Raw genomic sequence first — 22,278 nt, 5'->3', positions numbered from 1 at the left:
TAGATAAAATCTTTAAAAAAAATTTTTTTTAAATAATAATAATAAAAAAGAGCATGGCCTTCAGAGTCAGACAGGCCTGGGTTCAAAGCCCCCTGGGTTAGCCGCTTGGATGACTTTGGCACCTTCCTCAGCTTGTTCTCATCTGCGGAGTGGGGATTAATCAGCACAGAGCTCGGAGAGTTGCTCAGATGAGCGAATGGACCAGAGGGGCCTCTTATCAATGTCCATTTGGCTGACAGTGGAATCCTTGCAGGGCACATACCAGGTGCAGCTGCGGGCTGTGGAGGCTGTGGATGGGACTCACGTGTGCCAGCTGGGGGAAGAGGACCAGAAGGGCAACATCCACCTGAAGCCCTCCTTCTCGGATGGCCTCTGGATGGATGCGGGCATCATCTGCGACGTGTGTCCATGTGAGCTGGTACGATGCGGCCCCTCTAGGCGGGAGGGAAGGGCTGGCCAACTGCCCTGGGGCCCCGAGGAATGAAGCCAAGCCTCCGGGGGGCATGCCTGCCTTGCGGGGTGCCCTGAGGGGCAGAGGCAGCAGAAATGTCCAGGGACCCTGTTGCACCCCGCCATGATCTCGTTCCAGCAAAAAGAGGAGCTTTCAGCTCACTGCAACTACCACGGCGACTTCGTGTGTGGACACTGTGTGTGCAATGAGGGCTGGTGAGTGTGCGGGGATGCCCTGGCCACCGTAAGGCTCTGATGTGGGGCATCCCACGGATGCCCAGCTGAGGGCGGGATGGCGGGTCACAGAGAGGCTTGCAAAGGGGCATGCCCCGTTGTGAGGGGGATCCAGCTCAAAGCACTTCAAAATACATAGACATAAAGAATATCTCTGAGGGGCGTCTGGGTGGCTCAGATGGTTAAGGGTCTGCTTTCAGCTCAGGTCCTGGTCCCAGGGTCCTGGGATCAAGCCCCACGTCGGGCTCCCAGCTCAGTGGGGAGTCTGCTTCTCCCTCTCCCTCTGCCTCTCTCCCCTGCTCATGCTCTCTCTCTCTCTCTCTCTCTCTCTCTGTGTGTCTCTCTCTTAAATGAATAAATAAAATCTTAAAAAAAAAAATACCTCTGAGAAAAGGTGCAAGAATTAGGACAGTGGTGGCCAGCAGCGTGTGGGGACTGGCTGGTGGGGGACAGACACAGAGGGACACTTACTTTTCACTCCTTCCCGTTGTATTTAGTATTCTGAACCGTGCGCACGTGTGACCTAATCAGAAATGAGCTCATCATAAGGGTAGTGAGGGCTCTTAAAGCTTCAAGACACTGAACAAGTCCATGGTGACTTGAGGAAGGGACACTGGGAGGGTCTTGGGGCGGACGTTTGAGTCTCAGCTCAGGCACCGCTGTCTGTGTGACTTGGACCCACTGAGGTGCTCTCTGAGCCTCAGCTTCCTCATCTGTGCAATGGGACGGTAAACGCCCCAGCCTTCCTCCCGGGCTGTGGGGAAGTGACTGGCTCCTTCCTCAGGAGCGGCAAGACCTGCAGCTGTTCCACGGGCTCCCTGAGTGACATCAAGCCCTGCCTGCGGGAGGGCGAGGACAAGCCGTGCTCCGGACGTGGCGAGTGCCAGTGTGGCCACTGCGTGTGCTACGGAGAAGGCCGCTACGAGGGTCCGTTCTGCGAGTATGACAACTTCCAGTGTCCCCGTGCCTCCGGGGTCCTCTGTAACGGTGAGCTCAGCAGCCCCGGCGGCCAGTGCTGGGGGGCTCGGGACAGCAAGGGCAACCTGGGGGTCCTGACCCAGCGGGGAGGGCCAGGCCAGGAGTCAGAATCCCCAAGTTCAGACCTAGCCCCCCTCGGGGCTCCCCCAGTGCCTCCCCCCAAGTCCACCCCAACCTGGACCTCCCACCCCTCTACAGACTTGATGCCCAAGGCCCCTACTCATGCTTCAGACCACTCCCCCTGAGGTCCTGTGGTCTCTGCCATCTCATGAGGGTTGGTCCCATCCAGCTGAATCCTCAGTGGTTGCTGGTATGTGGCAGGACGGTCTTTCCTCTCTCAGGGCTTGGAGTTACGTGTCCACCGTAGCCCCACACGCTTAATGCAGTGTGGCCAGGGCTTCCAAGCAGGGCAAGGGTCACAGAACCCACACAGGGGCCACAGGAAGGATTGAGTGGTTTGAATGGAGGAGAATCAATGAAAACCCAGCCATCAATTACTTATTTAGCCCCAACTGTCTACTTGTCACTGGAGGTCAAGGCCCTGCTTTCCTACCTTTCCTCCCTTCTTGCTTTTGTCTGTTACATCTCCTCTTTGGTCGTCCATGCCAGAGTGTGCTCAGAGCAACAGAAGGAGAGCCCGGTATATCTGGAGGGAGGCAGGCATTTGGCACAGGCTCGGCTGTGAGGAGGGGAGGTGGAGGCTGCTGGGGAAGGAGACAGGACCAGAATGCGGGGGGCTTGGGGTCCATCCAGGGTGGGTCCAGTTCTAGTCTAGTCTGAACTTTTATTTTCTTTCTTTTTTTTTTTTGATTTTGTTTTTTTTTGTTGTTGTTGTTGTTTATTTGAGGGAGAGAGAGTGAGAGCATGAAAGGGGGGAGGGTCAGAGGGAGAAGGAGACTCCCTGCTGAGCAGGGAGCCCGATGCCGGACCCGATCCCAGGACTCCAGCATCATGACCTGAGCCGAAGGCAGACGCTTAACCAACTGAGCCACCCAGGTGCCCCTCTTTTTTTTTCTTTTAAAGATTTTATTTATTGGGGCACCTGGGTGGCTCAGTCGTTAAGCGTCTGCCTTCAGCTCAGGTCATGATCCCAGGGTCCTGGGATCGAGCCCCACATCAGGCTCCTTGCTCAGCAGGAAGCCTGCTTCTCCCTCTCCACTCCTCCTGCTTGTGTTCCCTCTCTCGCTCTGTCTCTCTCTGTCAAATGAATAAATAAAATCTTTCACAGAGAGAGACACAGTGAGAGAGGAAACACAAGCAGGGGGAGTGGGAGAGGGAGAAGCAGGCTTCCTGCCGAGCAGGGAGCCCTGTGTGAGGCCCCAGGACCCTGGGATCATGATCTGGGCCGAAGGCAGATGCTTAACTGTCTGAGCCACCCAGGAGCCCCTGAACTTTTTCTTAAAGGACCAGAAAGTAAATATTTTCGGCTTTATGAGCCATATGGTCTCTGTCACGACTACTTAGCTCCGCCACTGTAGTAGAAAGCAGCGATAGACATTTACATACACAAATAAATGTGGCTGTATTCCAATAAAACTTTAGCAAAAATAGGTCGTGAGTTGGATTTGGCCTGCAGGCTGTAGTTAATCAACCCTTATTCTGGTTTAAGGATAGTAGACTTACTCCTTTGGCAAAAGGGAGTTATTGGAGGTTTCATTTTTGAGCTATTTGCATGTTGACCTTGTATCCAGCCACTTTGGTAAAATCACTTATGAATGGGGCACCTGGGTGGCTCAGTTGGTCAAGCGTCTGTCCCTCTCCCTCTGCCCCTTCTCTCTGCCCATGCTCTCTGTCTCTCTCTCAAATAAATAAAATCTTGGGGCGCCTGAGTGGCTCAGTAGTTAAGTGTCTGCCTTCGGCTTGGGTCATGATCCTAGGGTCTGGGATCGAGCCCTACATCAGACTCCCTGCTCGGCGGGAAGCCTGCTTCTCCCTCTCTCACTCCCCCTGCTTGTGTTCCCTCTCTCGCTGTGTCTTTCTGTCAAATAAATAAATAAGGGCGCCTGGGTGGCTCAGTTGGTTAGGCAACTGCCTTCAGCTCAGGTCATGATCCTGGAGTCCCAGGATCGAGTCCCGTATTGGGCTCCCTGCTCGGCAGGGAGTCTGCTTCTCCCTCTGACCCTCTCCCCTCTCATGTGCTCTCTCACCTCTCAAATAAATAAAGAAATAAAATCTTTAAAAAAAATTTAAATAAAATCTTTAAAATAAATAAATTCATTAAAAATCTTAAAAAGGGCATTATAAGCTTAGAAAATTTAAAAACATCACTTATGAAATCTAATAATTTATCTGCAAGTTCTTTTTGATATTTTGTGACATGTTCCTAATATATACTTTTTAAGATTTTATTTTTACATAATCTCTACACCTGACGTGGGGCTTGAATTTACAACCCTGAGATCAAGAGTCACATGCTCCACTGACTGAGCCAGTCAGGCACCCCATGTTCCTAATATTTAAAATAATGGCAGTTTTATTTCTTACTTTACAATACTTACATGTTTTATTTCTTTTTCTTACCTTATTGCATTGGTCAGAACTCATCAGAGATTCTTAAACCGGAGAGACACGTGATTGGATTTGTGTTTTGGGATAATGACTCTGGCTGTAGAGTGGAAAGTAGAAGGCAGAATGGAATCGGAGAGAGGGAGGGAAGGAGATTCCAAGAAACTGAAGAAGAGATGGGGGCACCTGGGTGGCTCAGTCGTTAAGCATCTGCCTTCGGCTCAGGTCATGATCCCAGGGTCCTGGGATCGATCCCTGCATCGGGCTCCCCGCTGTGCGGGAAGCCTGCTTCTCCCTCTCCCACTCCCCCTGCTTGTGTTCCATCTCTCGCTGTGTCTCTGTCAAATAAATAAATAAAACCTTTAAAAAAAAAAAATTAGAAGAGATGGATCTGCCCCTGGCTGGAGAAATCCCAGCTCAGGCTGAGCAACCACAGGCCCTGCCTGGCAGATGGGCAGCCTGGACTGCAGGAGTGAATGTGACTCTCCTCTCCTACCCCTCCCCCCTCTCTGCAGACCGGGGACGCTGTTCCATGGGCCAGTGCGTGTGTGAGTCTGGGTGGACAGGCTTGAGCTGTGACTGTCCTCTCAGCAATGCCACCTGCATCGACAGCAGTGGGGTAGGACGGGGCACCAGGAGGGCAGTGCAGGGTGGCAGAAGGGATGCTAGCCAGAACCACCCACCCTCTCAGGCAGGGATGGGGGTACCAGTGCCTCACTGGTGCCTCCTCTTTCTCTAGGGCATCTGTAATGGGCGTGGCTACTGCGAGTGTGGCCGCTGCCACTGTAACCAGCAGTCGCTCTACACGGACACCATCTGTGAGATCAACTACTCAGCGGTGAGGCCAAGGTCACTGGTGTGTGGGCATGGGAACCTTAGGCACAGGGCAGGGCGGACAGGAAGCACTGAGCCTGGTGATATAGGAGCCAGCCAGGGGTGTGAGTGAGGTTAGGGGAGCGGGCCTGGCGACCCCCCAGCACACCCCCAACCCCCCTCCTCTCCTCCCCAGATCCGCCTGGGCCTCTGCGAGGACCTGCGCTCCTGTGTGCAGTGCCAAGCCTGGGGCACTGGTGAGAAGAAAGGCCGCATGTGCGAGGAGTGCAGCTTCAAGGTCAAGATGGTGGACGAGCTTAAGAGAGGTGTGAGGCAGTGCCGAGGGCGGGGGTGCTAAGAACCTAGGCACAGGGCATCCGATGGGTAGGGGTGTCACTCAGCTGGGCAGGGCTGCTGTAGAGCTGGGCAGCGGGCTCACAATCCGGGTTGAGGTCACGCAGACCAGAGAGACGGGGGAGGGATCCCAGCCCGGGGAGAGGTCACAGAATGCAGACAGGACCCACAGACCCGGGGGCAGGAAGCACAGCTGAGTAGGACCAAAGAGTCTGGGGAGGGGGAACCTGGCTTAGGCAGGGGGCAGATAGCCGGGCAGGGATGTGAATACAGTAGGGGCACGTCACTGGGCCTTGGGAGCACACAGCCTCCTCTCTTCCAGGTCAGATAAATGTCCTAGAAGCCGAGTTCCTGAGTGACACCCAGGATGGGGAGGGGGGGCACAGATTTGCAGCCTTTGATGCTCCTGGGCGGGGACAGGGTGGCGCCCCACCTCAGCCTGGCCCTGTGCCCGGGGACTTGCGTCCCTGCGGTGGGCACGGTGGGCCCCAGAGTAGGGAGCACCTCCCCAGGCCCTGAGGCACCTGCTGACCCCCTATGCGTGCAGCGGAGGAGGTGGTGGAGCACTGCTCCTTCCGGGATGAAGAAGATGACTGCACGTACAGCTACACGGTGGGGGGCGACGGGGCCCCCGGGCCCAACAGCACGGTCCTGGTACACAGGAAGAAGGGTGAGCTGGCGGGCAGGGCCGGCGGGTGACCTGGCAGGCCCCAGTGGGGAGTGGGCATCGCCTCCCTCCTTACCCTCGTCCCCTTCCTCCGCAGACTGCCCACCCAGGTCCTTCTGGTGGCTCATCCCTCTGCTCATCTTCCTGCTGCTGCTCCTGGCGCTGCTACTGCTCCTCTGCTGGAAATACTGCGCCTGCTGCAAGGTGGGGGCTCCTAGGGGCCCCGTCCACCAGGCCGCTTACCCCAGGGCCCCACCCCCGCCGGGGTCGCTTACCCCAGGGGCCCCCACGCCACCCCCCCAACAGGGCCGCTTACCCCAGGGACCCCCCCCTCCCCCACCCGGGCCGCTTACCCACCAGGGCCCCGCTTGCCCCAGGGCCCCTCCCCCCCGCCGCCAGGGGCCCCATCCCCCCTAGGGACCCCTACTCCCACCAGGTGCCCATCCCCCACCAGGGTCCCACTTCCCACCAGTGTCCCTACTTACCCCAGGGTCTCCACTCACCCTGGGGCCTCCAGCCCCCCTAGGGTCCTCATAGGTGGCAGAGGCCAGGTGAACCCACGTCTTCTGCCCGGCTCTAGTGCCCTCCCCACCCCAGCCCTTTGCCTCTGCCAACCATCAGTGGCCCGGACCTGAGACTACTTGTCCTCAGGTCAAGTACATGCAAAGGGCCAGGGGAGCCAACAGGGAAGAAAGGGCCTTGCCCGCCAGGAGCTGATAGTCTCACTGGGGAGACGAGATAAGAGGCAAGAAAGCATGGAGGACCGCCCGGCTCAGGACCCTGAATTGTAGAAACAGGAGGCGCTGTGTAGTAGCCCCAGTATTGTGGGATATTAGTGTGTGTTACAGAGAAAAAGACATCTCTGATCTAATACATTTGAGAAAGAGGCTTCTTCTCTTGTGGGACTTCTCAGAGCCTTTGATCTATTTGTATGCATAGTGAAACTCTAAGAGGGGCATGGGGAATGAATTCAGTGCTTCTCAAAGGGGCTCGATCATAGATCCTTTACTTTACAGATCATCTCGCAGGACCAGGGTCCCATGGCACAAACTTTGGGAATCCTCTGCCCCCGTCACCCTCCGTACTCACCCTGTGTGTTCCACACCTAGATCCCTTCAACTTCCTTGATATCCTGGTGTCTGGGGAAGGCACTGTTGCCCCTCTGGACCATTGGCACGGAGAGCGGGGTAGCTGGAGGGGCTTCTGTGAGCTGAGGCAGCTGTCCCAGCCCTCATCCCCACCCACCTTGTCTTCTAGGCTTGCCTGGCACTTCTCCCTTGCTGCAACCGAGGTATTGACCCAGCATCTGCAGGGGCGGCAAAGGCTCTGACCGCTCATGCTCCCAGATAGGGTGGAGGGGAAATAGGGGCTGAGTCTGGAACAGAGGCAGGAGGCCTGGGGTCCCACCTGGAGGGGGTGTGGCGGGGAGGGCCTAGGGTGAGGCCCCATGCGGAGGACCCTGTCATGCAGGTCACATGGTGGGCTTCAAGGAAGATCACTACATGCTGCGGGAGAACCTGATGGCCTCGGACCACCTGGATACGCCCATGTTACGCAGCGGGAACCTCAAGGGACGGGACATGGTCCGATGGAAGATCACCAACAATGTGCAGCGGCCTGGCTTGGCCACCCACACCTCCAGCACCAACCCCACAGAGCTGGGTGAGGGCGGGGGCTTGGCGCGGTGGCTCTTGGCAGTGCCCCGGGGGCCTGGGGCACATTCACCACTGTTACGGGTTTCAAGTCACAGCATTCCCGTTTTCTCTGGGTGTTGGGTGCAGGCACAGGCTTGGCCAACTTCTACCTTTCCTGATGGTGCTCCAGGCCTCAGGGTCTCGGCCCGCCAGTCCCCCCCACCCCCCACCATCCTAGCATGGCTCCTGGAGGGGGCTTCCAGGGTGCCTGCTGTGCAGGGGGCTGATGACCCCCCTCCCTGCCTGTCCCTAGTGCCCTACGGGCTGTCCCTGCGCCTCGCCCGCCTGTGCACCGAGAACCTGCTGAAACCTGACACGCGAGAGTGTAACCAGCTGCGCCAGGAGGTGGAGGAGAATGTAAGGGCCAAAGAAGCTGATCTCTGGGCTTGGGGGTGATCCTGGTAGCGGGAGAGCAAGGAAAGCTGCTGTGGAACCTGGATTTTTCTGCATAGGAAAGAGGGGCTTCCTTGGACATGTGCCTGGCCTGGGGTCATCCTATGAATGTTTCCAGAAGGGGACAAGGCAATGTGCAGGCCCCTGTGCATGTCCCCACCCAACCATGTCCATTGGGCCTGGATGGCTCTGGGTAGGGAGGCTTACCCAGGACGCCAGCCTCATGCCTTTCCTTGCCTGGCAGCTGAATGAGGTGTACCGACAGATAACAGACTCACATAAGCTCCAGCAGACTAAGTTCCGGTGGGTCCTGGGTGCCTGGGGCTGGTGGGGGGAGCTGCCCATACTGCCCACTCTAGGGGACACCCCCCAAGCAGGGCGTGCCTCCACCCCAGACACTATGCGGCTCACAGCCCCCTCTTGGTCCCCCACAGGCAGCAGCCCAACGCCGGGAAAAAGTGAGTTGAAGGCACACGGGTGGGGCAGCCCCAGGTCAAGTATCTTGCCCCAGATTACCGAGTTACTGAGAAATAGAGCCAGGATTTGAACCCAGCCTGTCTGACTCCAGCGCCCATACCCGTAGCATCTTTTCTGTCCTGCATCTACTCCTGGGAGCCCACCTGAAGGGGTGTGGCTGGGAGGGTCTAGGGAGGGGCCCCATTTCATAAATGAGGACCCTGAGGCTCAAGGAGGCACAGTGGCTTGACTGAGGCTCAGGGTGAGGTGGTGGGGCCAGCATGGGCCTCCAGGACTGCCCAATTCCGAAGACCCTGCACTTTTTGCTGCCAGGCATCTTGTCCCCTGCTGGGGAGAGGACAAGCAGGAGGGTGGGGGATGGGGGTCAAGTGCCAGCATCATGGCCAGCCTGACACATCCCCACCTGACCCCCTACCCCCACCCCAGGCAGGACCACACCATCGTGGACACGGTGCTGACGGCACCCCGCTCAGCCAAGCAGGCCTTGCTGAAGCTGACAGAGAAGCATGTGGAGCAGGGGTCCTTCCACGAGCTCAAGGTGGCCCCGGGCTACTACACCCTCACTGCAGACCAGGGTAGGTGGGCAGGCTCCCTGCACCACTCCCTTGTGCCTCCCACCCCAGTGTGGCCCCCTGACCCCTCTCTGTCCCCCCAACACCCACCCAGATGCCCGGGGCATGGTGGAGTTCCAGGAGGGCGTGGAGCTGGTAGACGTGCGGGTGCCCCTCTTCATCCGGCCTGAGGACGACGACGAGAAGCAGCTGCTGGTGGAGGCCATCGACGTGCCCATGGGCACCGCCACCCTTGGCCGCCGCCTGGTAAACATCACCATCATCAAGGAGCAAGGTAGATCAGGGCGGAGGGAGCAGGGAGGGGGCAGAAGGGGGACTCTGGGAACCCTTGTTCCTCCTGATACCTGAGTGGAAGTGGGGCCCGGCCATGTGGCATAGGCAAGTCACTTAACCTCTGTGAGCCTTGGTTTCTCCATCTGTAAAGTGGGCGTCTGGCTCTCGACAGGGGTACATCGCTGCACGTGCCTGGTAGTGAGCATTCATGTGGGAGCTTCTGTTATACTCCTCGTAGGGTGCTGGGTCCTCCTGAAGTTGCCCCCGTCCCTCCTGTTGTTCTTCCCTCCCTTCTGGCCTTTGAACTTAGGTTGAATAGACCTCTGTAGGATGCCAGGACGGGAGAGCAGGAAGGGCTGTGGGAGGTGGTTTCACCCACGCCTATCCAGAGGGGAAGCACGCACTGTATACCGCTTACGCCCTCTTTGCCTTCCCTACCTGCTCCTCGGGGAACCCCGGGTTGTTGATGACTGTCCTTCCTGCATCCAGAGGGCCTGCTCTGGCCCCTGAGCCCTCCTGCCCACCTGCTCCAGCAAACACAGGACTCTGTCCTGCTCTGCCCCGGCCCTCAGTCTCGGGGCCTCTTCTCTGGCTGCGCCCCTGCCTGGCCTCCTTTCTCTGCCCTGACATGTCCGGGATGTCAGTGGGACTCTGTTCCAGCTCCCTCAGTCTTTTCTGGAAGAATTTTCCATGCCTTCCTCTGCTCTCCCCAGAGGGCGGTAGGGTGAGGAATGAGAGGCAGACTCCTGGCGTCGAGGCGGGGCTGGGCCAGAGGAAGGGTGGGTGTGGACAAGGGACTGAGGCCAGGGCGCCCTGACTGCCGCCTGGGTCCTTGCAGCCAGCGGGATAGTGTCTTTTGAGAAGCCCGAGTACTCGGTCAGCGGCGGGGAGCAAGTGGCCCGCATTCCTGTCGTCCGGCGCGTCCTGGACAATGGCAAGTCCCAGGTGTCCTACCGCACACAGGATAACACTGCCCAGGGCAACCGGGTAAGGCTCCACCATGGGGTCAACGGCATTTCTCAGGGGCCCAGCGAGAGCGGGACATGGCAGCCACCAGAGTCCCCGGCTGCTGGAGGTGCCCCTGGCTAGCCTCCCAAGGACACACCTACCTCTACCTGCACCCGCCACTCGGCAGCAGGGGTGTCTCGCTCACCAGAAGTGCCAGTGGTGCCTGAGGTGAGGCCCCATCGCTGCCAGGGACACGTCCAGAGCATTCATGTCTCCTTCCAACAAGCCGGTATCTATCAGGGCAGCCAAACCCTTCAGAGTGAAATGGACTTCCCCATCTGCCCCAGTTCTGGGGCTTTGGGCTTCTTCTTCCTCTTCTTCTTTTTTTCTTAAGATTTTATTTATTTATTTATTTGAGAGAGAGAGAGAGAGAGAGAGAGAGCGCGCCGTGGGGAGGGTCAGAGGGAGATGGACAAGCAGACTCCATGCTGAGCACAGAGCCCAGTTCAGGGCTGGATCCCAGGACTCTGAGATCATGACGTGAGCTGAAATCAAGAGTCAGATGCTTAACCAACTTAGCCACCCAGGCGCCCCCCTGGGGCTCTGGGCTTCTTGAGGTGGGATCAGAGGCCACATGGCCCTAGACAGACTCCCCAAGGGCTGTCACGGTTTGCCTGGCAGGCCCTCCCAGGGCCAAGCTGCAGGAGCAACCCTTGAAGGCAGGGAGTCCCAAGCACGTGGGCCCACATCCCCTCCACCACTGGGCCCCAGTCTCCGGAAGAACCAAATCCAGGTGTTGCATGTGCTCGGCTTGGCTTACAGGTTTGTTTGTTTTTCTGAGTTTATTGTCAACATTTACAAACTGAAAATATTCACATCAGCAATTCACTTAGAGGGTAACAGAATGTAATGTCACAGGGCCCACAGTCCTGTTAGGCAAATGCAAGGGAGCATGCGCTCAGCGGGCTCCGGAAGCCTGACCACACCCTCTTCTTCACTTCCTTTTATTCGATGGAACAGTTCTCATTAATGCCAGTGCTCCCAATAAAAGTTCCAAAGAAGAATTTGTAGGTCCATAAATTTCATTGAATACGCCAAATTAAGAGATTCTGGCGATCCTGTTGTGCTTTTATAAAGATATTTCGGTATTTACATGTTTTTAAAAACATTATTATTTCCCAACTTTTTATTTTGAAAAACTTCAAACCTACAGAGAAATGAAAAGACTAATAAAATTAGCGCCCATTTACTCTTTACATAGAGTCGCCAGTTAATATTTGTTTTCTCTTTCCTTCTCTATAGACACAGAAATAGATACAGATACATGGGCAGATATGCATCTCTTATCTGTAACTGTAGAGAGACAGAGAAAGTTGTGTTCCATTTCATTTTGTTTACGGAACTATTCAAAGTCGTAGACATCACAAAGACCCTACAGCTTCTGCCGGCCCCTGCTGAGAACAGGGCTGTTCTACACAACTTCATCATTACCAGCTTTAAGAAACCTCACATTGTAGTATTACCTAATAATTGGCCCATATTCAGATCTCCCCTTGTTCACATGTCCCCACAATGTCCTTGATAGCTTTTTTTTTTTTTTTTTTTTGCCCCAATCCAAGAACCAAGCAAGGATCTGGCATTGCATTTTGTCATGTGTCTGAAGTCTCCTTTAATCTAGTACAATTCTCCCATTTTGTCTTTTGTGACTTTGACGTTTGAAGTGTTCCCCCCGGTCAGTTGTCTAGCAGGTGACTCCTGCTTTTCTTAGATTTGCCTCCTCCAGATCTGGGTTTGTAGCCCTTGAATTTGCCCCCTGCTGGGCCTAGATTTGAAATGTTAGTTTGCAATGCCACCTAGTGGTCTCAGGTGAGCAGGATTCCTCCCCACCCCCCCACCCCGCCCCGCCCCGTTGCTGCTGACGGACCCCATACATGTCTGTACACACAGACGCTCGCATCCCAGACGCTCAGGAGAGCTCTGAGGCATTGAAAGAAGAAAGCTGGAGGGGCGCCTGCGTGGCTCAGTTGGTTAAGCATCTACCTTTGACTCAGGTCATGATCTCGGGGTCCTGGGATCAAGCCCCGCATTGGGCTCCCTGCTCAGAGGGGAGTCGGCTTCTCCCTCTCCCTCTGACCCTCCCCCTGCTTATGCTCCTTCTCTCTCTCTCTCTCCCTCTCTCAAATAAACAGGATCTTTAAAAAAAGAAAGAAAGAAAACGAGCTGATGGGGGCACCCTATCCAGGAGGCAGGGCCTGGGGCCTGGTGGGATCCCAGGCTTTGTAACCACAGTGCGGGGGGCAGGGCCTGCCCGTATGGGACTCTCTGAATCTGCTATACATCCCCATCTCTGGGCCTCAGTTCAAAGCTCAGCTCGGCTCTAGCACCACTCTCTGTGAGCTTGGGCAGGTTTCTCGGCTCCTCATCTGTAAATCGGAGACTGTAACAGCTCCACCTCACAGTGCTGCGAGGGTCAAATGAGCTAAGATTTGTAAAGTGCTTGATGCACAGGAGGTGTTACAGGAATGTGAGCCATTTCATGTCCACGTGGGATTGTCTGTGTGTGATGGTCTCTGCCGTATACACGAGGTCTGGGTGGAGTGCTTGGTGTGATTCATTCTCCAGGCCTGGTCTGACCCTGACCCCATCCCACTCCCAGGACTACATCCCTGCAGAGGGTGAGCTGCTCTTCCAACCTGGGGAGACCTGGAAGGAGCTGCAGGTGAAGCTCCTGGAGCTGCAGGAGATGGACTCCCTCCTGCGGGGCCGCCAGACCCGCCGCTTCCACATTCAACTCACCAACCCCAAGTTCGGGGCCCGCCTGGGCCAGCCCCACTCAGCCACCGTCATCATTGGGGACCCAGGTGCGCAGAGCTGGGAGTGTGCTTAAGCAGATGCAGAGGGAGGGCTGGGGGCCTCTCCACAGAGGCTGCCAGTCTTGGCAAGTAAAAATACAGGATGCCCAGTGTTAGATTTGGATTTCAGATAATCAAGGAACAAGTTTTGTGTAGGTATGCCCCATGCAACAGTTGGGATATACTTACCTTATTTGTTATTTACCTTAAACTCCAGCTTAACTAGGGGTCCTGCATTTTATGCGGCAATCCTGCTCTCAACCAGAGAGGGTGGAGTGGCGTCATGGCTACCCAGCCTGCTGGCAGGCCATGAACCCCACCTCTAGGCCTTAGCCCTTTGACTTCGGCCTCAGTTCCAGCTAAAATGCAGGTGTTTCCCGGAGAGTGAAACAGTTCTTATGGGTCCGTAGGCTCCAGGATGGTGGTGTCTGTGAGCCCACCCCGAGAAGGTTTTCCCAGAAGATAGGAGGGAAGATTCTCAGGGTAGAGGGGAGAAAAGGGGGTGTGTAGGAACAAATGTTCTCACATGGAGTATTCCCTTGGCTGCCCAGGGAGAAAGAAGGGCAGACGAACTCCCTCCTCCTCCTCACTCCTCCAGAGACCTTCCTGGGTCCTCCACGAGGAGGGCAGGATGCCCTTTGTGGCACCAGTGGGGGCACCAACCCCCCAGGGACCTGGGGTGGCAGCTGTCAGCCGAGCGCTTGTGGGGAAGGGTTGGGGGAGCCCCCTGGTGGTGAGGGTGGATTCTTGCCTCCGTCAAAGAGGGGGTGGCTGAGCGGGCTGCTCCACTTGGGCTTGGCTCACTACAGACGAACTGGACCGGAACTTCACAAGCCAGACACTGTCATCGTTCCCTCACCATGGTGACCTGGGTGCCCCCCAGAACCCCAATGCCAAGGCTGCTGGGTCCCGGAAGATCCTTTTCAACTGGCTGCCCCCCCCTGGCAAGCCAACAGGGTACAGGGTAAGGTGGGAGGCAATGAGGGAGGTGGATGGGGAGGCCTGGTACCCGCTGGGGACGTGGGCCACCTGAGGCCAGAGGGCCCCTGAGGGGGCGGAGAGGGCATGCTTCGGGGGCACAAGGGGGCAGATGGAACGAACCCCCATGTGTTTGGGGAAGAGGGAAGATCCATCCCTGAAGTTTTCAGACATTTGCCCTCCTTCCTGGAATGTGGCTCCTCCGCCCACGCAGGAGACACCCCAGTTCTGCCCCAGCCCTGCTGTGTGAACCTGGCAGATCACCAACCCCTCGGCGTCTCGTCTGTGCAAAGGGGGCAATAAGAGCAGGAGGTCCGTGGAGGGACGAGCAGCTCTGGCCCTTGCCACTCCCCACTGACTCTTTCCTCCCCTGGGGCTAGGTCAAGTACTGGATCCAGGGTGACTCTGAGTCCGAAGCCCACCTGCTTGACAGCAAGGTGCCCTCGGTGGAGCTCACCAACCTGTACCCATATTGCGACTACGAGATGAAGGTGTGCGCCTACGGGGCAGAGGGCGAGGGCCCCTACAGCTCCTTGGTGTCCTGCTGCACCCAGCAGGAAGGTGAGGCCTCACCACCTGTCCCCGAGCTACCCTGATGCCCAGCTCTGCCCCCCACCACCTCCCAGAACCCAGCCCTCCCTCTGCTGCGGCTCACAGCTTTCTCCCTGTACTGCCCCCTGCCCCTCCCTCAGTACCCAGTGAGCCAGGGCGTCTGGCCTTCAATGTCGTCTCCTCCACGGTGACCCAGCTCAGCTGGGCTGAGCCGGCTGAGACCAACGGCGAGATCACAGCCTACGAGGTCTGCTACGGCTTGGTCAACGAGGACAACCGTAAGGACCTGGACCCCTCCTGCCCCCGGGGATGGCAGGAAGGGGAGGGGGCAAAGAGCCGGAGGGAGGTCACGTCATCCCGGTCGGTGGTTGAGTCCCGTATGTCTGGTGGCCTAAGGCCTCGTCAGGTTTGTGGGTCAGGTTTGGGCTGGTCACATCCCAAGAGCAAGCGCAGAAGCTCACAGGGCAGGTGGGGACGGGAGGCGTGAGATAGATGGGCACTGGGGTCACAAGCTCAGGGGTGCCTTCCCACATACAGGGAACCAGGGTGGCTCATTTTCACAGGGTTCTCTTGGGGCCAAAGGAGAGTTGCCAGATTTAGCAAATAGAGGATGCCCTGAGTTTCAGATAAACAGGTTGTTTTTTGAGTATGGCTCATGTAACATTTTATTTGGCAGCACGGTTCTTTCTTCCCAGCCCTGGGAGGGAGGGGAGGGTGGGCAACCCCACCAACTGCCAAGACGAGAAAAGTGAGGGAACTTGGTTCCACATCCAGTGGGTGCAGGGACCTCCTCCTTGTGCCCTCACTTCTTGGTCAGTCCCAGGGACGGGAAGCTCACCACTTCACACGACCTCTGGACCTTAACATGGGTCAGCCTCAGCACTCCCGGAGTGGCCCAACAGGGCAGAGGACAGAGAGATTATTCTAGACATCAGGCTTGTTGCTCTTTACCAGCCAAGCAGACCACACATGACCTCAACAGCTGCATCACACCTTTGGTGCATTCTGGGTTTATAACACCTAGTACCCCATGACCACTGTCACAGAGGAAGTCTCCTCTGACCCCGCCATGTATCCTGTGGAAAGTTCATTCCCGATGATTTCAGCCATGGCTCCAGCCTGCTGAGGTCTCAGTTGTGTCCTGGAATGTGTCAGATGGCCCCCCCGGCCGAGGGTATCAGCACTTTGGTGGGTGCCCCTCTCCCGCTCTCCCACTAGCTGACAGGGATAGGAGGGGCGGGCCAAGAGACAGTGCCCACCTTGGCAGCTAGAGACCTCCCCCAGGCTGAGGGGCCTCCACCAACCAATTCTTTTTAAGCACAGTTGTTTGCTGGGGGCAGACACCAAGCTTACCAGGTATTTTCCAGAAGCCTCCTTTGGACCTCTTTGGAGACTGGGACTTTTTCCGGCCTCCAGTCTTTTGTGCCTTCTCTGGCTTCCCAGAAGGCTTCTAACATGGCAGGCCCTTTCTTGCTGTCCCTGGGCCTAGGCCCTGTAACTTGCCCGGAGCTACGGGGGTCACTTTCTCCTTCCTCCCAGGGCTGCGTGTCTGTGAGTGCAGGAGAGCTACTTGGCCTCCGCTCTCGGCTAAGCTGACCCTGTTGGCCGTCTCGCACACCCTTCCCTCCACCCCGACACCCTGAGCTCTCACAAGCCTCAGCCTGCCCTGAGGTGCAGCTCCCCTGAGCCCACCCTCTGCTCCTGTCCTTGCTCATGTGACCCCGTGGCCGCGGTGGTGGGCACTGGGCTATCTCTGCTCTCAGCGCTCAGGTGGCGGCGCCCTGGACACGGGACCATTACCAATCAGTAGAGGTGACAGTGGGGCCACCGTGAGTCTAGTCCTGGCTCGGCCACTTCAGGATGAGCCCTTCAGAGAGTTGGTGACACTTCTTGAAACCAGCCCTGCCCAGGTTCTCAGGGCCTGGCCCGACCCAGAAGTCGCATAGCTGCTTGCTCCCTGCCTTGTTCCCTGTGCCCTCCCTGGGAAGGAAAGAGCCCGAGAAGCGGGGCCGCTACATCAGAGCCGGGGCTGGGCCAGGCAGGAACCTACAATGACCCATCTGAGGCGCTCTCCCTGCCCAGGACCCATCGGGCCCATGAAGAAGGTATTGGTGGACAGTCCCAAGAGGCGGATGCTGCTTATTGAGAACCTTCGGGAGTCCCAGCCATACCGCTACACGGTGAAGGCGCGCAATGGGGCAGGCTGGGGCCCGGAGCGGGAGGCCATCATCAACCTGGCCACCCAACCCACGCGGCCCATGTCCAGTGAGTGGGGGGGGGGAGCGCGGGGTCGGGGGACGGGAGGTAGGGTAGGACGGGAGGCTGAGGCTAGGGCCCTGGCTGACCCCTCCTGCTCCCGCAGTCCCTATCATCCCGGACATCCCCATTGTGGACGCCCGGTGTGGGGAAGACTATGAGAGCTTCCTCATGTACAGTGATGACGTTCTGCGCTCCCCTCCTGGCAGCCAGAGGCCTAGCGTCTCCGATGACACTGGTGAGTGGGTCTGGGATCCATGTCCCCGGGAGGAGGTGGGGCTGTCCCAGGTGTCCAGAGAAAGCAACGGGGCCAGTGACCACCGGGCACAGAGATCAAGACTGTAAGTCCCTCTCAGCTCCACATGGATATCTGCAGAGCCTACCATTTGGCAGGCACCATACTGGCGTGGGGTACAGAGGGGACAAAGCCAACGTGGCCCATGGGCGGTCGTGTGCACAGGCAAACAGACTTGCTTGGGAGCAGATGCACACAGGGCCGTGCAGGGCCACGCACACGGGACCATGTGGAAACACAGCCTTACACCCGGAAGGCTGTGCCATGGACGCAGGACATTCAGGCCACCTCCCCAGGGACAAGGCTGTGTGGGAGAGGGCAGGCATGACCCCCTGCCCGGCCCTGGTACTCAGTTTTAGCTTTGGCTCCACTGTGCCTCAGTGTTCTGACCTGTAAAATGGAATGTCAGTCATACCATGCCATGAGTCAAAATTCTCCAGGATTCCTACTCTCTTCCATCCTTGCCCTGACAAGAGCAGGGCTGAGCTTGGGCTTAAGGAACCCAAAGCCAAGGGTCGTGGGGGGTTTGAAAGAGCAGCAGGTATGAATCAGGTGCCCAAAGTCAGCTGCTTACACTACCTGGGACGCACTCTGTAGGGGAGAGATTACTCTCTCCGGTACACAGGAAACTGAGGCTCGGGCCAGGAGACCTCAGCTGGTGACAGAGCCAGCGCCACCCGGGGCGGGGGGTCGGGGGGGGCGGCTTTTCCTCACCGGCTGCAGCCCCGGCTGCACTGGCTCGCACGGAAGGGCTCCTCTTCCGCTTCGCGGGCCAAGGGTCCCGCCCGTCGCCCGCTCCGCGACCACACTTGGATTCCGGAGAGCCCGAGGACCGGCTCACGTCGCTGGCCTCCGCCCCGCCGCGCCCCCTCCCGCAGCCGCCCGCGCCCGCCGGCGGTGCCAACGCGGCCCTTCGTTGTTCCTAAGGCGGCGGCTGGAAGTTCGAGCCCCTGCTGGGGGAGGAGCTGGACCTGCGGCGCGTCACGTGGCGGCTGCCCCCGGAGCTCATCCCGCGCCTGTCGGCCAGCAGCGGGCGCTCCTCCGACGGCGAGCCGTCCTGCGGGCCCCCGGACGACCGCGCGGACGCGGACGCGGACGCGGACACGGGCAGGGGCGGGGAGGGTGGCGGCCTAGCGCGCGGCTCCACACCCAGGCCCCCCAGAGGTGACGGGCTTGCCCCGCGCGCCCCGACCCCGCAACCACCTAGGCGCGCTCGTTTGCGGCCTGGGCCCGGCCCGAGCCCCCTGTGGCCAGGCTGCCCGTGAAGGCGCCCTGCCTTGCCGGGGGTTGGTGCCACTGCGCAGAGGCGGACCCCCAGAGCCAAGGAACCCCCAGGGCAGGCATTCGGGCTGTCCTCAAAGCAGGACTGCCCGCAGGAGCGTACAACTTGAGAAGTGTGTTGTGTCCGGGAGGGCAGGCCCTAGTACCCAAGGAGACCCCTCAGAGGCCTGAAGGGACACAGGGCAAGAATTTGGGCTCCCCGAAGGCAGGGCTAACTGCAAGGGCAGGAGTCTCCCACCTGGGGTCAGCAGTGCTCAGACCATCCACACTGGCATCCTGAGGGCCAGTGGACATGGGCTGCAGAAGCCTGTGTGACCCCTTGGACTCTGCCGGGAACACTGAGCTTCTGTCCCTGGTGGGCCAAGGGAGGCTGGCTTTATGCCCAGCACACCGCCCCCCCCCGCCCCCTCAGAAGATAGGTAATCCTAGCAATTCCCAGGGCCACAGGCTGCCCCATGGGGCTCTGGGTCCAGTAGAGGTCTGTCCCAGTGACCCTGTTCTCCTCCTGCAGAGCACCTGGTGAACGGGAGGATGGACTTTGCCTTCCCGGGCAGTGCCAACTCCTTGCACAGGATGACTGTGGCCAACACCGCCTACGGCACCCACCTGAGCCCACACCTGTCCCACCGGGTGCTGAGTACCTCCTCCACCCTGACGCGGGACTACCACTCGCTGACCCGCACAGAACACTCACACTCTGCCACGCTGCCCAGAGACTACCCCACCCTCACCTCTGTCTCCTCCCACAGTGAGTGTCCACAGCCAACCCTTCTTCTCTTCCAGCCCCAGGAGGCTCAGGGTACTGGCCCGGCTCTGCCCTGCTGCCCATCCTCCAACACACACACCTCCTGCGCGCTCACTCTTGTTTTGTCCTGCCGTAGGCCTCCCTCCCATCTGGGAAGAGGGGAGGAGCAGGCTTCCACTGTCCTGGACCCTGGGGCCCCTGAGTCGGGCTCAGATGAAGGGGTTCCCTCCCTCTGGGGACACCCGAGACACTATAATCCTGGCTGGGCAGCCAGCAGCGCCCTTTCGGGGCCCAGGTAGTACAGGGGTGGCCATCCTGTGTCTGCACAGCTGTCCTGCTCCATCTGTCACCCATCTGCTCATTGCAGCCACTGCCCAAACCCAGCACCTTACCCTCCATTCCATCCCCATCGGTGCTGATGCCTAACATCGCCTCTGTCCTTTCCAGGGGTGCTGGGCTGGGGGAGGAGAGGCGCCAGGCCAGCGGGGGAGGGGGAGGGGGGCCTGCAAGCCCACACCCACTCTGAGATGTGCAGGAGGTGCTGGGTGGCCCGGACAGGGTGTTGCAAGGTGAGCGAGCTGCCGGGCCAGCAGTCAGTGGAGACGAGACAGCGGAGGGAGGTCAGGGGACAGAGGCGGGACTCCTGCCCAGAGACCCCGGACACAAACTGACTGCGGCTTCCCCGTCTTCAGACGCCCGCTTGGCTGCCGGTGTGCCCAACACACCCACCCGCCTGGTCTTCTCAGCCCTGGGACCCACGTCTCTGAAAGTGAGCTGGCAGGAGCCGCGGTGTGAGCAGGTGCTGCAGGGCTACAGCGTGGAGTACCAGCTGCTGAACGGCGGTGAGCCACAGCTGCTGCTGGCGGGCTGTGGGGGTGATGCCTTGCCAGGCTCGGCCCTGTGATGGGCCCCACAGGAGCACCCAGCTGGACAGGAATCCACCCAAGTCCCTTGAACACTAACGGTCCCCACCAGACTTTCTGACTCTCACTTCCATACTCCTCACTGCCCTTCACTGCCCCCTCTCTCCTGAGCCCTCATCCGTCTCCCTGGGCCTCTCTCCAGGTCATTGCCTCTGCTAGGTTTTGCCTAACAAGCCTTCACTGGCTTAGGGACCTAGGGCCTCTGCTGGCCTGGGAGATGGCTTTGTGGGAGCTGGGAAGTGGTGCTTCCCTGGGAGGACAAACTCACAGCAGCATGACTTGGGCCCATGAACAGCCAGAACATAGGTGGGATTTTAGGCTGCACTCGTCCCTTGTATAGTATGGTGTACAGCCTAAACAACCAACCATGCCATACCAGGCTGATCCCACCTGCCCCCAAACCACAGCTAATCCTGGGCGAGTGACGACCAGGTCCTGGTGGCAGCCTAGAGAAGGCATGGGATCAGGCCAGGGGTGGGAATAACACCTCTCCCCTGTCTCCCACCCACCCCCACCCTCAGGGGAGCTGTATCGGCTCAACATCCCCAACCCCAGCCAGACTTCAGTGGTGGTGGAAGACCTTCTGCCCAACCATTCCTATGTGTTCCGTGTGCGGGCCCAGAGCCAAGAAGGCTGGGGCCCAGAGCGCGAGGGCATCATCACCATTGAGTCGCAGGTGCACCCCCAGAGTCCACTCTGCCCCCTGCCAGGTGAGCTGCCTCCCCACCCCACGGCTGCCCCCATGATGTCCCCTAGTGACCCACACACTGACACCCTTGCTCTGCTGCTTCCAGGCTCCACCTTCACTTTGAGCACACCCAGCGCCCCGGGCCCGCTGGTGTTTACGGCCCTGAGCCCAGACTCGCTGCAGTTGAGCTGGGAGCGGCCACGCAGGCCCGAGGGGAATATCCTTGGCTACCTGGTGACCTGTGAGCTGGCCCATGGAGGAGGTGCTGCCTGCCCCCAGGTCAGGGGTGGCCAGGGAAGGGGTGGAGAGGGAGCCGCAGAGGCTAAAGGCATCTTCCCTGTCCAGAGCCAGCCACCACGTTCCTGGTGGATGGTGACAGTCCTGAGAGCCGGCTGACCGTGCCAGGCCTCAGTGAGAACGTGCCCTACAAGTTCAAGGTGCAGGCCAAGACCACTGAAGGTTATGGGCCAGAGCGTGAGGGCATCATCACCATCGAGTCCCAGGATGGAGGTAGGGAACCTCACCCCTTCGTAACCCTTACCCTTTCTCTGGCCACCTCTCCTCTCAGCATTATCTCTGACTGGCCCATCTGCCCATGCCAGGCCCTTTCCCACAACTCGGCAGCCATCCTGGGCTCCTGCAGCACTCACTGCCAGGCGAATACAGCAGCATCACTGCCACCCACACCAGCACCACTGAGCCCTTCCTCCTGGGTGAGTCGCTGGGCAGGGCCTCTGGCTCTCCTGAGGGGAACACAGAGCTCTCAGAGCAGGAGAGCCAGGGCCCCGGGCAGAGTCCTTCAGTGCTTCTTCCCCTGCAGATGGACTGACCCTGGGGTCCCAACACCTGGAAGCAAGTGGCTCCCTCACCCACCACGTGACCCAGGAGTTTGTGAGCCGGACGCTGACCACCAGTGGAACCCTCAGTACCCAGGTGGACCAACAGTTCTTCCAGACCTGAGCCCCCCACCCTTACCCAACAGTGTGCTGGAACCTGGGCCCCCACCCTGCCTCCTCTCCCTGGCTGTGGCTCAGCTACTCCATCCTTGGACCCCTCGCAGACCGGCACACCCGCATGCTGATCACAGGGCCAGTACCTCTGGCTACAGAGCAGAGGGAAGGTGTCCTCTGGGAGGAATGAAGGGAGCAGAGGTCCCAGAAGACCCTTCTGGCTGCAAGTCCCCTACCCCAGGGCCCAAGCCTATTTGTGTGTAACCAAAGAGCTGGGAGCAGCATGACAAAGGCCCAGCTTTGTTCTGCACTTAATAAAAGATTTTGCTACCGCTTGGCTCTGCCCTGTCCGTTCTTCCAGGGAGTGCCTGCACAGAGCAGGGGAGCAGTTCTGACACAG

At 58.7% G+C, this 22,278-nt stretch overlaps 1 protein-coding gene and 1 long non-coding RNA gene across 3 annotated transcripts in view; one reads left to right on the top strand and one right to left on the bottom strand.

Moving 5' to 3' along the window:
* The window catches only part of ITGB4 (integrin subunit beta 4), a 30,871-nt gene extending 8,657 nt beyond the window's left edge, over positions 1 to 22,214 (top strand). The window contains exons 11-41 of the mRNA XM_088028147.1: positions 254 to 418; positions 590 to 666; positions 1,469 to 1,671; positions 4,683 to 4,786; positions 4,907 to 5,005; positions 5,177 to 5,306; positions 5,882 to 6,004; positions 6,099 to 6,205; positions 7,259 to 7,292; positions 7,472 to 7,663; positions 7,949 to 8,052; positions 8,333 to 8,391; positions 8,523 to 8,546; positions 8,992 to 9,140; positions 9,232 to 9,411; positions 10,249 to 10,397; positions 13,015 to 13,219; positions 14,020 to 14,174; positions 14,569 to 14,749; positions 14,881 to 15,018; positions 16,823 to 17,005; positions 17,103 to 17,234; positions 18,219 to 18,455; positions 19,084 to 19,320; positions 19,454 to 19,612; positions 20,010 to 20,159; positions 20,762 to 20,950; positions 21,035 to 21,190; positions 21,274 to 21,438; positions 21,531 to 21,641; positions 21,749 to 22,214. Coding sequence (XP_087884273.1) covers positions 254 to 418; positions 590 to 666; positions 1,469 to 1,671; positions 4,683 to 4,786; positions 4,907 to 5,005; positions 5,177 to 5,306; positions 5,882 to 6,004; positions 6,099 to 6,205; positions 7,259 to 7,292; positions 7,472 to 7,663; positions 7,949 to 8,052; positions 8,333 to 8,391; positions 8,523 to 8,546; positions 8,992 to 9,140; positions 9,232 to 9,411; positions 10,249 to 10,397; positions 13,015 to 13,219; positions 14,020 to 14,174; positions 14,569 to 14,749; positions 14,881 to 15,018; positions 16,823 to 17,005; positions 17,103 to 17,234; positions 18,219 to 18,455; positions 19,084 to 19,320; positions 19,454 to 19,612; positions 20,010 to 20,159; positions 20,762 to 20,950; positions 21,035 to 21,190; positions 21,274 to 21,438; positions 21,531 to 21,641; positions 21,749 to 21,888 — 4,437 coding nt within the window. The 3' untranslated portion in view covers positions 21,889 to 22,214. The remainder of the gene's footprint in view (positions 1 to 253; positions 419 to 589; positions 667 to 1,468; positions 1,672 to 4,682; positions 4,787 to 4,906; positions 5,006 to 5,176; positions 5,307 to 5,881; positions 6,005 to 6,098; positions 6,206 to 7,258; positions 7,293 to 7,471; positions 7,664 to 7,948; positions 8,053 to 8,332; positions 8,392 to 8,522; positions 8,547 to 8,991; positions 9,141 to 9,231; positions 9,412 to 10,248; positions 10,398 to 13,014; positions 13,220 to 14,019; positions 14,175 to 14,568; positions 14,750 to 14,880; positions 15,019 to 16,822; positions 17,006 to 17,102; positions 17,235 to 18,218; positions 18,456 to 19,083; positions 19,321 to 19,453; positions 19,613 to 20,009; positions 20,160 to 20,761; positions 20,951 to 21,034; positions 21,191 to 21,273; positions 21,439 to 21,530; positions 21,642 to 21,748) is intronic.
* LOC114216144 (uncharacterized) lies at positions 56 to 5,122 on the bottom strand. 2 transcript variants are annotated; one of them, XR_003610718.2, is made up of 3 exons: positions 4,183 to 5,122; positions 1,883 to 2,366; positions 56 to 1,736 (listed from the first exon to the last, which is right to left on the bottom strand). It is a non-coding gene; the product is annotated as an uncharacterized LOC114216144 (long non-coding RNA). The 2 variants fall into 2 exon arrangements; XR_003610720.2 differs by having other exon boundaries at positions 1,883 to 2,363.
* Positions 22,215 to 22,278: the final 64 nt, after the last annotated feature.

The sequence above is a fragment of the Eumetopias jubatus genome, unplaced genomic scaffold (genome assembly GCF_037043125.1).
Source record: "Eumetopias jubatus isolate StellerSeaLion01/CBP00866 unplaced genomic scaffold, mEumJub1_p1.0 scaffold_10, whole genome shotgun sequence".
Classification (NCBI taxonomy): domain Eukaryota; kingdom Metazoa; phylum Chordata; class Mammalia; order Carnivora; family Otariidae; genus Eumetopias; species Eumetopias jubatus.
Note: the sequence above shows the minus strand (reverse complement) of the source record. Positions and strands in the feature narration are given on the sequence as shown.